The following is a 15,000-nucleotide window of genomic DNA, read 5'->3' as shown; positions in this document are numbered from 1 at the left end:
GGCATTAGGCTTATGTGAGTGGCCACTCTGACGGGTTTATGGGTCTGGATGTCTATAATTGTCATTTGATTTCCTTTATCCAGATGGTAATAAACTGTTTTCCTTGCAAACAATCTGACTTGGTAGTCTATAACTCAGGACAATAGTAGTAACAAAAAGTAACATTTTCGTATTTGTGTCATTTTTTATATTGTTTTCAAGTATTTGATTTTCTGACATTAAAGCTGGGCCACTGGTCATGGTGGTCAGGAATATAGGATCCTGAGCATGGAAAAAGCATCCTCCTGGAGCCAGTTCTCTTCCAGTCATGGCTCTTGGACATTATATTCCACACTCATTTATCAATGGGAATAATGCAACAACCTCTTCAAATGAGTGTAATCACCCTGTAATGACAGCAGTTTCACATCACCCCAGCCAACATGCCAGATTTTTCCATGACGGCAGGTTCATGACACTTGCCTCTCAAGCCAGATTTTTTTGTTATGTGATGGTCATGTCATCCAGCTTATAGGGGTTAATATTATCATTGCTGTTATTATTATTGTTACTTTTACTGTTGTTAACGACATTCTTGATATAGTTAGTATTAGCATTATTAATTTATATTCATTTATTTTCATTTCCATAGCCTCAGGGTACCCAGATGGATTTACAAGTCGTTATTTTGAATTTCAAGACTTTGAAAGAAAATTTGAGGAATGCATTTCAAAGACAGCAGTTATCACCAAATTTGAGCAGCACACACAGCGGGGAAAGAGCATTTCAGGGTAAGACATAAACTTTAGTCTATATTTTATATATTAGAATTATTTACATTATTAGGCCTGCAATATTTTTTTGCTGTTTTTTTTCCACCACTTTCATTTTTCTTATAAGGTATTCTGCCATTTTTTATTCTCTTGGTAGGATTTAATCTGCGTTCAGTAGAAAAAGGAGTTACCTCCTCTTCCCCCTCCCTCTCTCCCTCCTCCTCCTCCTCCTCCTCCTCCTCCTCCTCCTCCTCCTCCTCCTCCTCCTCCTCCTCCTCCTCCTCCTCCTCCTCCTCCTCCTCCTCCTTTCCACTTCGCTCTACCAGAATTACTTGCAATGTGGCAATTTTCTAGATATACAAGTGACATGGTTATTTTGAATAAACTAAGTAGATGTATTTAAAATGGGTTTTATCCATGTTTTTGGAGGATTTGAGTGACATACTATGTTTGGCTCAAATACTTTTTTCATATTTCTTTATTTTATTTCTTTACTATTTTCAGGGAAATCCAGTTAATAGTAGGGAGGGTTATGGAACGATCATGGCAGGAAAGGGAGGAAAAAATGTCTGAGAGACACAGCCTTTGGGCAAGGCTGGACCACACAGAGAAAGAGTTACATGCACTCACGACACAGATGAAGGAGAAGATTTGCTCCATAGTGGAAGATGTTGAAAGGAGAGTAAGTATGTCAGTCCATGGATTGGTGTGTATATTATGCAGGAAATGGTATTAATAAGAACTGCCTGTTTCTAAAATTTAAAACTTATGAAGTCCATCAGTAATTAAGATAATTTAGATTTATTTTTTAATTTCTAGTAGTGATGTAGAAGATAGGTATTTACATACTAATTCAATTTTATTATTACAGGTATCAAATGCACTAAACGAAGAAATAAGGCGCCTATCTGTGTTAGTTGATGAATTTAATGAGCCATTCCATCCAGACCCTCTTGTGCTTAATGTCTATAAGAAAACTTTGCATGCACATGTTGAGTCTGGCTTGGGGTCAAACTTGCGAGCAAGGCTTTCCTCTGCTTTGGCTTTGAATATTGAAAGTAGTCAGGCAGAAATGACAAGTAAGTTTTTCTTTATTTATTTGTTGTTTCATTTAGTTCCCTTTAGTTCTTGCTCATTAGCTTGATAAAGTAAAAAAAATAGATATATATAATAATAAAATGAATAAAAATAATTGTTCATTAGATCAGGTAATACTATAATATTGATGTTTACCTTTGTCACTTTATTATTCTCATGATAGACAAAAATAACAAACACAGAATAAAGAATACATTGGTTTAGGATATAGATAATTTTATAAAGTCTTTGCAGATGTAAAACTGGTGAAGAGATGGAAGTAATTCAAAATCTAATAAAATTGTTGCTTCTCTTGTTAGTTCCAACAGAGATGAAGAAAGTTAATTCTTTTAGTTCAGCTTTGAAAATTTGGATTTTTTGCATTTTCTTTTCTGTGTATGGAACAGTTAATTTTGTAATCATTTGAGATTCTTCTTGTATGAATATACCTAGTGTGGCATTTCCCTGCCAGAATGAAGTTGATGCATTTTCTTTTCCCTTTTCCCCTTATCACTTTGTTAGCCATCATAGAAATTGGAGATATTTTTAAGAATTATTTTTAATTTTTTTAATATATATCTTTAAATACTTAAAGTAGAGTACTGACAAATATTATTTTTGCAGACCGCATGTTAGCCCTTTTGGGTCCAGAGCGACGTGACTTGGCAAATACGATGCTCCCAAGGAGAGAACCCTTTGAGATTCTTTATCGATTGAATTGTGAAAACTTGTGTGCTGATTTTCAGGTATGAATAGCTTTTAAAAGTACTTGGCATACTCGATGGTATTTATTGCATGGGCTGGGCCACAAATGGGTTGCCCTAGGCACGGAATTCGTAGGTTTGTAACATTTCAAGAAAGGGTCATTCCATGTCAAATCATCCAGATTCTGTAACCATTATACTTTGGATTTTGTTCATATTTGGTACATCTATAGTCACCACAGAGATCAAATTAATGCCAAACCTTCATCTTGATATCTTTTACTGTTTCGAAGATATAGCCATTGGAAATTTACGCAAAGTCAGCAATTTTACCAAAGAAGGGGCATGGCATGCATAGACTTGTATGCATTTTTATGTGATACTTTGAAAACTGTAAAGGATGTTTGGCTGAATGGTCATAGGAAACCATTTTAATGCCTGTAGAATTAAAAAAGCATGCTTAAAAAGTCGCCAGATACACAGAAATCACCATAATTTGTTATTCAATTATATTATGCAAAAGTTTGACTTTAATGTTCATCCAGGTTGTGATAAAGATAATTACTTTTTTATGCCAGCCATTGACAATCTATGTAATGTGGCTATGAAGAAAAAATATTCATATACCAGTAAGGACGACCAATTCAGTGCGATCTTTTATTTCAAGCTCAAACAGAGTACTTATTGATCCATCAGCTGCTAACCCATTTACGACTGGTTTCCCATATATGAGACACCCGGAAAAATAAACATTGCCGGGCGTCTTACCAGTGTGACGTTGGATTGGAGCTCATGCTCCAAATACGTCGCAGGCCATGGCCAGCATGCGGGCAGATTCTGGGCCGGCCCTGTGCACTGATTTTGTAGCCACCCGGAAAATATTATTTTCAGCTTCAAAATATACTGGCGTTAATGGGTTAATGCAATCTTCATTGCTTGCTCCTATAATGGCTTCTGGTGTTTAGGACTTGTAAAGGAGGTGGACAATCAAAACTTTTGCATAACATAATTGAAGACCATGTTGTTGTGATTTCTTTTTATCTAATGACTTTTTAAGCATGATTTTTTAATTCTACAGGCAGTAACCCCTATGATGACGTTACAGTCCTGTCATAGAAAAATCTGAGTCGAGGGCAGGATAACGTGAACATGCTGTCATTGGGCAAAGTGGTTATGGGCCGGGTGATGCGAATTTGCTGTCATAAGCAAAGGCCAGGGTAATGGAAAAGATTCGCAATGAGTGCACAGACCTTTTGGAGTGATTTGACTTTAGCGTTATTCCTACTGATAAACAAATGTGGAATGTAACGTGCGTAAGCTGTGACTGGAGGAGCACCGGTTCGAGTAAGGGTGCCATTTCCATTCTGAGCACCATATTCTTTGCTTCTGTGACAGGCGGCACAAGTTGTATTACGGAAAATTGAAAATTAAGAAAAAATCTCTCTCTCTCTCTCTCTCTCTCTCTCTCTCTCTCTCTCTCTCTCTCTCTCTCTCTCTCTCTCTCTCTCTCTCTCTCTCTCTTTCTCTCTCCCTCCCTCCCTCTCTCTCTCTCCCCCCCCCCCCCCCCCCCCCCCTCCCTCCCGTCCTCTGTTGCTCTCTTTTTAGCAACACAGAGGTATCGCTGTTCATTCTAACAGAAATGTAGTGATGTATCAATTAAATTATGTCACTTTCAAATCTTTCTCTTATTGATCATAATTCCCTACTTTCTCCTTCCTATATGACATCAACTCCAGGTAAATTGAAGTAGATTCTTTATATGGCCTCATAATGTAACGTGTACAGTAAGAAATCATAGATATAACAGATGTTACTGAAGTCCATGGATTGCATCTTGTGCGTGAGACCCCTGGAAAACGGCCTAGAAACATAGCATCCCACCAGTGGGACACCTGGAAATGGTCTATGCTCTAGGAGTCTCACTGGTGGGACACCCAGCTTTAGTGGGTTAATTTACATAAATCATATGGTTAATGTTTGATATCTTGTCATTTTTGGTTTTATTCATTCATTTCTTCTTTTTCTTTTTTTGCAGGAAGATATAGAGTTCAAATTCTCCTTGGGCTTGGTGTCCCTGGTTCAGAGAATGTTAGGGAAAGCTAGCAACAGGATAGTGAACTCAAGACACAAAGATAATGTAAGTAGAAATACAGTGATTTTTATATATTTCTATTGGTAGAGTGAAGTGGAACAATAACTTACATGTTAAGATGCACATATATATGAAAGAAAAATATTAATAGCAAACAGAATGATGACTTGGTCAAATCCCGGCTTGTTTTTAATGGTATATATTTAATAATATTTTTTATATTTCAAATTTGTATGCATAGTTAATCTGTCATAAGTAAGCCAAGAATAATAGAGAACATCTTTTTTAACAAGTACTATGAATATTAGAATATTATTTTATAGCAAGGGAAAATATGCAACAAATATAGAAATTAGGTTGTAGTCTGTATCATATGTCTTTGGAAAATTACCATCAGAAGCACAACCAAGCCCAGGTTCACTGAAAGGAATATATCCCTGTAAAACTTATTATAGAGATAAGTGACTTCTTTACACTTACTTGATGCAATTGCAGATTCCAAGAAGTGTGCCAATGACACCTCTGACTCCAAGCAATGAACCTCAGTTTGGAGTGTCTCAGGATGATTGGTCCATCATCAGTCGCTTTGCCCTTGCCAGTGTGGGCTCCCAGGGTACGATGGGCCTTGCACTTGCATTGGGATTGGTAAGATAGTTCCTTCGGTGTCTTTCTTTGATTTATAAAAAAGTATGACCTACAGTTGTATAGCTCTTCCTTCTTGTGAAATCTATATAGAAAATATATGAATTAATTTATACCCAGATGTTCAAGACTGTTGGCTGGCGCCTGATTGTGCTAACTGGTGGGGTGTATGGATGCCTGTATGCCTATGAAAGGCTGACTTGGACCAACAAAGCAAAAGAGCGTGTTTTCAAGAAGCAGTATGTTGATCATGCCACACGCAAGTTAAGACTGATTGTGGATCTAACATCGCATAACTGCTCTCATCAGGTTCAACAGTAAGGCATAATTTAATTGTTCTTAATCATGATAATATTATAAATGAGGGTATTCAAATCTGAAAAAAACAAAAATTATTTACTCAAAGTTGATCTTTTGCCATAACTATATTGATGATATAATTGAAAATAAATTTAACATACTATACTGTAACTTTTTCTTAAGGGAATTGAGTGGCACCTTCGCTCGCCTGTGCCGCCTTGTTGATGAGAGCACAAGTGAGATGCAGAGGGATGTGCGGTCTTTGGAACGAGAAGTACAGCAGCTTGAGGATATGTCCGCAACAGCAAAGAAATTGCGGAACAAGGCACACTACTTGGCTAATGAGTTAGATATCTTCCAGCAGACATACCTCTCTTCGGATGAATGAGTAATTTGTGTGTGTCTTGCTGTGTAAAAGATAGGTCTACTTAATTTGTACTTGCACACATGCTCTTTGTAATGAATATCCATTTCCATTATTTTGTTATAGTTAGTTATATGTAAAGAATAATATCTAATGTCAGATAAGTGACATACTTGATACTGACATGAGCCATTATAATGGCCTAAGCTTTAGGTGGTACAAACATAAGATTTTATAAAAGGTACTATAGACAACATTATTCCACATTCTTTTACTGGTTTTGAAGCTGTTGATCATTGGTGTTCTGAATGCATTTCTTTTCAGTTGTATGTGTTTTGGTCAAGCCATTATATTTGACATTTAGTTCCTGCTATTCTTTAAAAACCCGAGAAAGTTAAACATTAGAAAGGTGGGAGCAGCGTAAAAGGTTGGTGGATGGATTACTTGCTCACAGAAAGTTATAGTTATTATACAGTATAAAGTTAATATCTCATTCAAATGGAAATACAATAATCAAGAGTATAAATTGGTCTTAATACAGGTGGGAATTCTAAAAAGTTGTAATATATATGTGCCATATCCTCCCCAAATTTGATAAAATGTAGAACAGTACAGTAGGTTTGTATATAAAGGTACATTACAGCAATGAGAAACTTGCCTAGATTTTTTGCTTGAGATTAGGCAAAAACATTCTTGTAAGTACTGTCTTGCTAAGATTTCAACGATGCTCAAAGCATATGCATGATAAATCTTCGCCTGCTATAAGTAGGAACCCCACACTAAATATTTGTGTTCTTTTCTGAGTGTTTCTGGCTAGCCTAAAGCAAAAAGTCTGTGTTAGGGTACTTGCTAAATACCATAATCAGTTTTATTCAGCATCTTCATAAACTCTCTTCCAGTCAGATTTTCTTGTGCAGATCTATAATGGTATCTGCAAGTAAATAACATGGAAGTTCGAAATTGCTATAATATATTTGAAGTTGAAGTTGTTGTACTTAGTGATTCATAACATATTTAATCATTGCTTACCAGGAATCCTGTGTCATGACATTCAATTGTAAATAACCCAGAATATTTGTTGGCCCCAGAATTATGACTCCAAGCTTAAGCAAACTTAGAATATCTCCATATTACAAGAGAAGTAGTTGGGGATGCAAAAGGCTGTATTCTTTTCTCAGTTGTGGGCTACTGTCATAGTGTAAATGAAGATTTTAAATTTCATAAAGTTATCACTAAGTAAACATGTACTCAGAAAGATCATTTGCCTTATTAGTGATGTTTTTGCTAAATTTAGAAATCTAACTGAACTTTATTTATCAAGTAAAGAGAGATCAGTCATACTGTGTAAGAATATTCATTGGGAAGTATATCTATAATATTTTGTGCAGATTTGCTTCCTTTATATTAATTTAAAGATTTACATCTCTGATCCCAATTGTATACTAATTATTCACCCTTCGTAATCATGAATATGCCAATTGTATACTAATTATTCACCCTTCGTAATCATGAATATGCCAATTGTATACTAATTATTCACCTGTCATAATTGTGAATATGCAAGTGTATATGCCAGAGGATTTTTCATTCAGATAAACTAATATATCTCATTCATGTCTGTTCATTGGTCAGGTTTAAAATCATCCATCAGATCTGAATAACAGTCATGAGATAAGTAAACTCCCACAAAGATAAGTAAACTCCCATTGTGGTGTGCATATACAGAAGGGTAACTACCAATTAGCCTCAGTGCAGTAGTCCTCGCAAAGTAATTCTGGATTTCATAGGTTTGTTTTTATATTTACTCCATGAAGCTAGTAATTCATATATATGAATATATAGACTTGAGTTTAATTCTTTTTGGTTGGCAACACATTTCAGTAACAATGAATGATAACAAGATATATTAATAACCATATGACTGAATATCAACAGCATTTTAGTATGTGTGTACATTTACATGTAGTTCCATTGATTTTTTTTTTTTTTTTTTTTTTTCTTTCTTCTTCTTTCTCTCTGTTTCTCTCTTTTCATGGGCTGTGAGTGTTATATAATTCTTTTATGGGTTATTTTTCTTTTTATTTTAAGCCACACTCACATTACCATTGTAACCACAATTTGTGGAGATTATATTGAATTTGCCATAGGTTACTATGTTTGCTCATATCACATACTAGTAAAAAATAGTCATTTTACATTTTAAAACTCTGATACTGTGTATATATTATTCATTTGTTTATGACCTATGGTTTGAACATAGCTTAGTGACTATCTTCCTTGATATAAAGTCTAACTTTTTTATATTGAGGAGTACAGTTTCAAATATGGTCTAAAGGTTATTCAAGTATGGTTTCATAGGTTATCTAAAATTAACTAAAATGAAATATAATATCACTCTTCAAAGACTCTTGTAAATTTTATTTGTGCATTGTATGATGTGTGTAAGAGTTCTTTTTCAGATAAGGTAGTGACTCAAGGAAATATTGTCTTTTTAGGTTCATCTATTGCAAAAAAAAAGTATTATAGATATTGCTTATATGTTAATGTTTCAACTATATAATAGATTAATTCTGGTTTGCCATTGGGTGTTGAAATAGGTGAAATGTGCAGTTGAGAGTAGAGGCAACTATTGAAATTATAATTGTGTTTCTTTTGTAGTATGATGTATTAAGTTCTAGTCAAATGTGTAAATGTCAGCAGAAAATGCTGAGGAAGCATGGCATATGAAATTGAAAATCCAATAAAATGTAATTCTTATAAGACTGGTTAAAAGCCATTTTGAAAATATCAAGTTTTGAATTTGCATAAGCATCGTATCAAATTAGTTTTTTATATTGATTTATTTAGATCTGACTTCAAAAAGTGGATTGAGATGTTCTGTTGTGACTGATATTTGACCCTGTTAATGAGAGGTGGTTGTAAAGTAATCAAGGTTCATTATTCTTTACATATTGGTAATATATTATTAATGTATATGAAACTGTTGTGAATGTTATTTCATAGAAAGATTTATATGTATATACTTCAGTGATTATTTATTTTATTTTTCTTATTAGGTAATGATGGTTTGCGAACTGCTTGTGGCCATTTGAGGAATCATTGCAGCCGTCATGATAGTCACTTTAAACACTCTTAGAGATGTACAGTCTATTGTAGTGTAAATATTATTAACTGGGTGAAGTGATGTGGAGGAAATAGAGAATTTCCTATTATCTTTAGTTTTAATAATCCCCTAATTATTGATTCTCTCTCTCTCTCTCTCTCACCTCACTCTCTCTCTCTCTCTCTCTCTTCACTCGCTTTCTCTTTCTCTCCTCACTCTCTCTCTCTTTCTCTCCTCACTCTCTCTCTCTTTCTCTCCTCACTCTCTCTCTCTTTCTCTCCTCACTCTCTCTCTCTCTCTCTCTCTCTCTCTCTCTCTCTCTCTCTCTCTCTCTCTCTCTCTCTCTCTCTCTCTCTCTCTCTCTCTCTCTCTCTCTCTCTCTCTCTCTCTCCCCCCCTCTCATCCCCTCTCTCTCCCTCTCTCCTCCTCTCTCCCCCTCTCTCCCCCTCTCTCCCCCTCTCTCCCCCTCTCTCCCCCCTCTCTCCCCCCTCTCTCCTCTCATTTCTTCTTTCACTTTCTTATTATGGGGGCATTGGTCATCAAAGTACCATTTTGTCATCCTTCCAAATTTCAGGATGAACACCTCCATTGCAAAAGAATCACTTGTAACATTGAAGATGTAAGTTAATGCACATATACCGTTGATTTTTTTTTTACAGGAGTTAATTCCTGTATGTTAAGAAAATTAAGACGATCTTGTCATTTTCAGTGTTTAACTCATTCCCAGACTTGATATTATTGAAAATATGTACATGAAAACTTGTAAAATAAAAGGTCCTCAAAGAAAGTATATTTTATTACAATTGTCTCTTATCACACTTGAATCCTTTGATGACATGATTAAAAAAATTTTGGGTTATATATATATATATATATATATTTTTTTTTTTTTACTAAAAAGTAAACTATGAATGAACCATTGTGTGAAGTGCCAGTTGAATATTCTTTCACCATGAATGAAGACTGTGAAATCTATTGAACCCTCAAATCCCTTGCTTCTTGTTGTGGGGGGCTTCGAAGATGGAGACTGAGACACAAGGTAGGGAATCAGCCCTGGTCTCAACTAATTTTGTGCTGTCGTTTCTTCTCCCCTTTCCTTTTCCTTCTCTGCTTCATCTCCTTCCTCTGTCCACATCCTAAAGTGTGAGAGCCATGCTGAAAGGATGAAAGGCAGGCTTTGTGTCAGTTCTGAACGAGCTTCGTACTCCGTTTGCTCTTCCCTCGTTGCCCCTTTCACCACCATATTAGCCAGCAACGCTCTACGACCTTTGATATCTATTATATGTCCTAATCGTTAAATCATGTTTAACCTTTTCTCCATAATACTTTATCATAGTGCTATATGGCCTATGATGTCTGGCACATTTATTTTGACCCTTAACCATTCTGGGAATCCATAAACATCACCTTAAGAACCTAAAACTTTCTTCACTCTGTCGCTATATTTTGAATATGTCGCTAAGGACCTTAGACGTTAAAGCGGTAGCACATTTTCTATAAATAAATATATATTGACTCATTACTATACCTAGTTGACACATAACAACTATCACCTATCCCCACCCTTTACTATATCATACTACAGTGCTATATGGCCTTAGATGTCTAGCACATTTATTTGCTTTAAACCATTAACCATTACTGTATCTACCTCTGAAAAGATAGGATTTAAATGCATAGCCTGTGGTACATTGATATTAAGGCATACGGAATTACATTTGATGTGGTAAGTCGTCACCATCACCATCATAATTAGGAAGTCGCCCAAAATTCGGCTCAAACGGGAGGATCAAGTTAGGACAGAATTCTACGGAAATCTGCCTGCTAAACAAAGACAAAAGATGACCGAAGAATGGTGACGTCATTACGGATTTTTTTCCGTAGGCTGTACTTTTCTTTTTTATGACTACAGATGGTTTTATGCAAATTAAAAGTATTTAAAACATTGAAATATTTTTCCACGTTTAGATAAATTAAACAAAAATTGCTGAAACCATCATAATATGAACTGGTATGTGATTTTAAACCTTCAGCCTTGCAACCCATTCACTATGAATAGTCATATACCTTTTAGATTTATCAAGTTTACAGGTTCAATGTCGCGTTTTCTTAGGTTATTCATCTAATGCATTTTCTATAAAGAGATGCAGATGCTTTTATGTTGTCGAATGTTGCTCCACTATTGGTTTAATATATTTATTGTATTTTTGTTCTATGCAGTGCAATGAACAAGAAAGTAATACAAGGAATCCTATAATCATCAGACTCTGGCGCTAGGCACTTGTCACCAAACTTCGAGTATGACCAGCAGACCGTGAGAGCTTGGACAGTTCTTTCAGGCCTCTTAAAAGGAAGTAATGGATGAAATATTAAAAAAGATTTTCGTATTATGCTATTATCGTTTATCTTATCAAAGAAATGAAAGTTAACTGTAACATTCATCCATTTATGATAGTGTGCGGTTCAGTTTTACTATCTCCGTTTTCTTTATCTACTGTTTAAAAAATGGCAGAACAGCTGCTACGGAAAAGCGGTCAGCCCTGGATAGAATGGCGAAACGGCAGGTTCAGGCATTGGGCTTATAGAGTGGACCACTGGGAGAACTGCAGTGCGGCAGTGGTACTAAGGAACTACGGAGCAACAATAATTACGCGATACAGGGATGGCAATTTAGGTCGGTTTCAGAGGTTTCTAAACTACAGTATCAAGAAGCTACAATTATGGAATATTTGCCTGTTGGCAAACATTAGTAGTGTGTGGCACGCATACTCAGCGGAAGACCTTTTGGGTTTTATACGTTTAGGTGAAGCAAAGGTATGGTAGGGTTTCGAATCATTAACATTCAGGATTGACTTAAATCAATGGTTCCCAAAGTGGGTAGTGGAAGGAACGGTGAGGCGTAGGAGGGATGCAAGGCGGGCGACATGATGGTATCAGGACCAGTTAATAAATAAGTTTTTATTTCTGAAATAAATCTTTTGTGTTTATTTTTGTCACAAATTGGAGAGTTGCCATCATTTTGGAAGTTTTTATCTTTCCATGCCTAAAGCCATGTCTCAGCTTTCTATAGGTTGGATGGCAGGGCAAATATGTTCATACCTCTTATAATTGTGGATTTTGCAGAGGCGTTATCCTTTCTAAATTTTTGCCGAGGTTTCAGGTCTCGGGACATTTTCCTCTGTGTACTTGGCGAAGTACATACACAACGAAATATATAGAGTCCCACATAGGACTTAGGCCAAATGAGCGCTAAAATAAGATTCCACAAATTCCTCCACCTTACTACGTTTTATTTTAGACAGGGAAGACTGAACTATAAGATTAATGAAATGTTATACTTCCGTGCGGATTACCCCAAAGTGAGCCCTCCTTCAACGACTTCTACCCCCTCCCCCCTCCCTGCACAAAGCTCTTTCTGAAGAAAATATTAGTTGGCAAAGTTGAACCAGCATTGCCGATGTGTACAGTTTTCGTCTGCTGTGCGACCCCCCCCCCCCTCAAAAAAAAGTGAACTTATGGACTAAACTTCGCAGCTTTGTGAACCGAAAGTTTGCATGGTCGGAATTTTATCTTTTATGGTTAATGTTAAAAATTAAATGCCATTGCAATGTTTGAGTTTATTTCTTTCTTTGATTTCATTTATTTATATATCCCTATATTATATTATCATAAATTTGTGTAACGTATATTTCAGCCAAAATAAATAGGAGTTCCCAGTGCACTAAGCATTTCTCAACTTTCATAAATGTAAGTATTGTTCGTGTGCTGAGTAGTGTAGGCAATTTTATTATTACATTTCCATATTGTGTGTTACAAATTTGGATACGAACTCGGTCAACATTCTTGATCGAGTGACAGTAAATATACGAAAATATTCTAAATTTATTACTGTAATCCAGATTTTAACATGGTCCTTGGGAGGAAATTTTGCCTGGCATCGACGATCCTCATCAGGCAAGATGCAAGCTCTGCAAGTCAACGCTCGCTGCAGACAGCAACTCACTGCAGAGGCACAAGAGTTCTAGGCACCACCTTCTACAGTGTGAAGCTGCAGCTCGGAGGTCGGCCTCGGTCACCCCGAGACCTTGTGAGGAGCGTCAGGAGGATCCAGTCACGGCAGAAATCAAACTTTCTGGGCTTTTAGTAGAGCACATTTCATTTAACACTGCTGATCACTTGATCGATTTATTAAAATGTATTTCCCGGCCATATCCTTCAAAAAACTCTCTTAAAGGAGCTAAATAACGTTATTTCTAAAGTGGCTCAATATGAGAGGAATTATTTAGTTGAATTTTTTTTTCCATAATTATAGACAAGACCACAGACTGCTAGCTTTAGGAATATATTTATGACTGTGCAGGAGCAAAAAGGAAAGTCTCTTTCAGATCATACGTGGATGATCATGAAATATCCAAAGAAAACTTTATTGGATTTGCCTCAAATGGGGCTAGCGATATTTCTGGCAACAACAATTCGTTAGTGAGTCGGTTGAAATCAGAACATGTGAAAAGGTCCTCAGATGTATGCCATTCTTTTCTTCACAAGCCTCAAAGTGTCTTCCTCGTAGGTGTGAAGATCTGGTAAGAAATATCTTTAGTCACTTCTCACACAGTGCTAAACGTATGTGCCAATTTAAGCAGCTTCAAGAATTTTGAGTGGTTAAATCTCACAATATGTTATATGCTTGCCAAACAAGATGGCTTTCTTAGTGTCTAGCTGTTGAAAGATAATTCTTTTCAAACAGGAACTCTAAAGACGACTTACACCCTACCAAGAATATTTTCGAGAAAATATGAACTATATTCTTCCAAAGTTTAATAATCTCAGTCTCCTTTTTCAACAACAAGGACCCACAATTCAAATTCTCTATAAACAGTGTTTTAACTTGTATGAAGAATTCCTTAGGTGTTACAGGAAGAGAGAGGAAATAGTTATATATAATAACATTGCATTACCTTGGATCCGACATTCATGCCCTCCCAGTCTGATGAATACCAGAAAAAATAAGTAAACTGTAGAAAGTTCCTAATTATTGCATGAAAGGAAATGAGGAAAATGTTTCTATTGTCATCACAGGAATTTGAAATGTGGTTAGGAGTTGTTTTAGATGAACGGTCTAGAATAACTACCATCACTAAAAGACCTCGTCAATTCATTCCTGAGAATAAATGTATGCAATCCACAACAATTAGATGATAAATGGAAATCAATTGAAAATGTTTATTCCACAAGGAATCAGAGATATGGCAAACTCTGAAGAATTCTTCAATGCAATAAGCACACTGCATGATGATTTGGGCCATCTTTGTTTTTAAAAATTCATGAATTTGCTCTTCAAACAGAATATTTCCGAAAGTAAGTTTATCAAAAACAAAAAATGGGAATAAACTTTCAACGTCTACTCTTTCATCTACTTTTTTTTCTGAAATGCTTAAAGAATCTGGCGATTGTATTAAATCTAAACCAAATATTGAATTACTCAATCTTGTACGGGATCAAACTTGTCAGTAACACTGTGCTGTGTAATTTGCTTGTTTCATGTTAATCTGAGTCAGAACTGTGATGATGGGAACAATAAACTGTATTTATTATTAGTAGTATTTCACCTAACGCCGAAATTGAAGAATCTCCCTTACCATTCGATAGAAATTAACCTTCTAAGACACTTTTCTTTTATTGCATTTCCTTCGTAAAAAATCACTGAGAGTAGCAGCGGGGATGTACAGTACATTAAAGGGCTTATGTGAAGTAACAACTGAAAATTAAAAAAAAGGAAGAATTAGCTCGCAAACCATCTCTCTAATATGAGTAAAATAGGAAATCTGAAAATAATTTCCAAAAATTGATTTATTTCGATTTTCCGGTCAAGTTATATTTTCCCGCGTAAATCCCACAACCCGGATGTGTGACGTCAATTCCAGAACCCGATCACAGCATTCTCTGCATTCAATACATTGTACAACATG

At 35.8% G+C, this 15,000-nt stretch overlaps 2 protein-coding genes across 6 annotated transcripts in view; one reads left to right on the top strand and one right to left on the bottom strand.

Annotated features, from left to right (window-relative positions):
* Positions 1 to 9,143, top strand: part of Marf (Mitochondrial assembly regulatory factor) — a 29,615-nt gene extending 20,472 nt beyond the window's left edge. For all 5 annotated transcript variants that reach the window (XM_070133831.1, XM_070133827.1, XM_070133829.1 and 2 more), the window contains 8 exons: positions 632 to 770; positions 1,257 to 1,434; positions 1,624 to 1,831; positions 2,454 to 2,575; positions 4,569 to 4,670; positions 5,121 to 5,270; positions 5,388 to 5,584; positions 5,751 to 9,143. In XM_070133831.1, the coding sequence (XP_069989932.1) occupies positions 632 to 770; positions 1,257 to 1,434; positions 1,624 to 1,831; positions 2,454 to 2,575; positions 4,569 to 4,670; positions 5,121 to 5,270; positions 5,388 to 5,584; positions 5,751 to 5,955 (1,301 nt within the window). In that variant the 3' untranslated portion in view covers positions 5,956 to 9,143. The remainder of the gene's footprint in view (positions 1 to 631; positions 771 to 1,256; positions 1,435 to 1,623; positions 1,832 to 2,453; positions 2,576 to 4,568; positions 4,671 to 5,120; positions 5,271 to 5,387; positions 5,585 to 5,750) is intronic.
* A 4,406-nt stretch (positions 9,144 to 13,549) lies between these two features.
* The window catches only part of LOC138864908 (uncharacterized), a 3,330-nt gene continuing 1,879 nt past the window's right edge, over positions 13,550 to 15,000 (bottom strand). Inside the window, exons 4-6 of the mRNA XM_070133548.1 lie at positions 13,990 to 14,018; positions 13,799 to 13,900; positions 13,550 to 13,611 (exon numbers count right to left, since the gene is read on the bottom strand). Of these exons, the coding sequence (XP_069989649.1) occupies positions 13,550 to 13,611; positions 13,799 to 13,900; positions 13,990 to 14,018 (193 nt within the window). The remainder of the gene's footprint in view (positions 13,612 to 13,798; positions 13,901 to 13,989; positions 14,019 to 15,000) is intronic.

This window comes from Penaeus vannamei, chromosome 19, assembly GCF_042767895.1.
Source record: "Penaeus vannamei isolate JL-2024 chromosome 19, ASM4276789v1, whole genome shotgun sequence".
NCBI lineage: Eukaryota > Metazoa > Arthropoda > Malacostraca > Decapoda > Penaeidae > Penaeus > Penaeus vannamei.
This window is presented reverse-complemented; position numbering and strand designations above follow the sequence as displayed.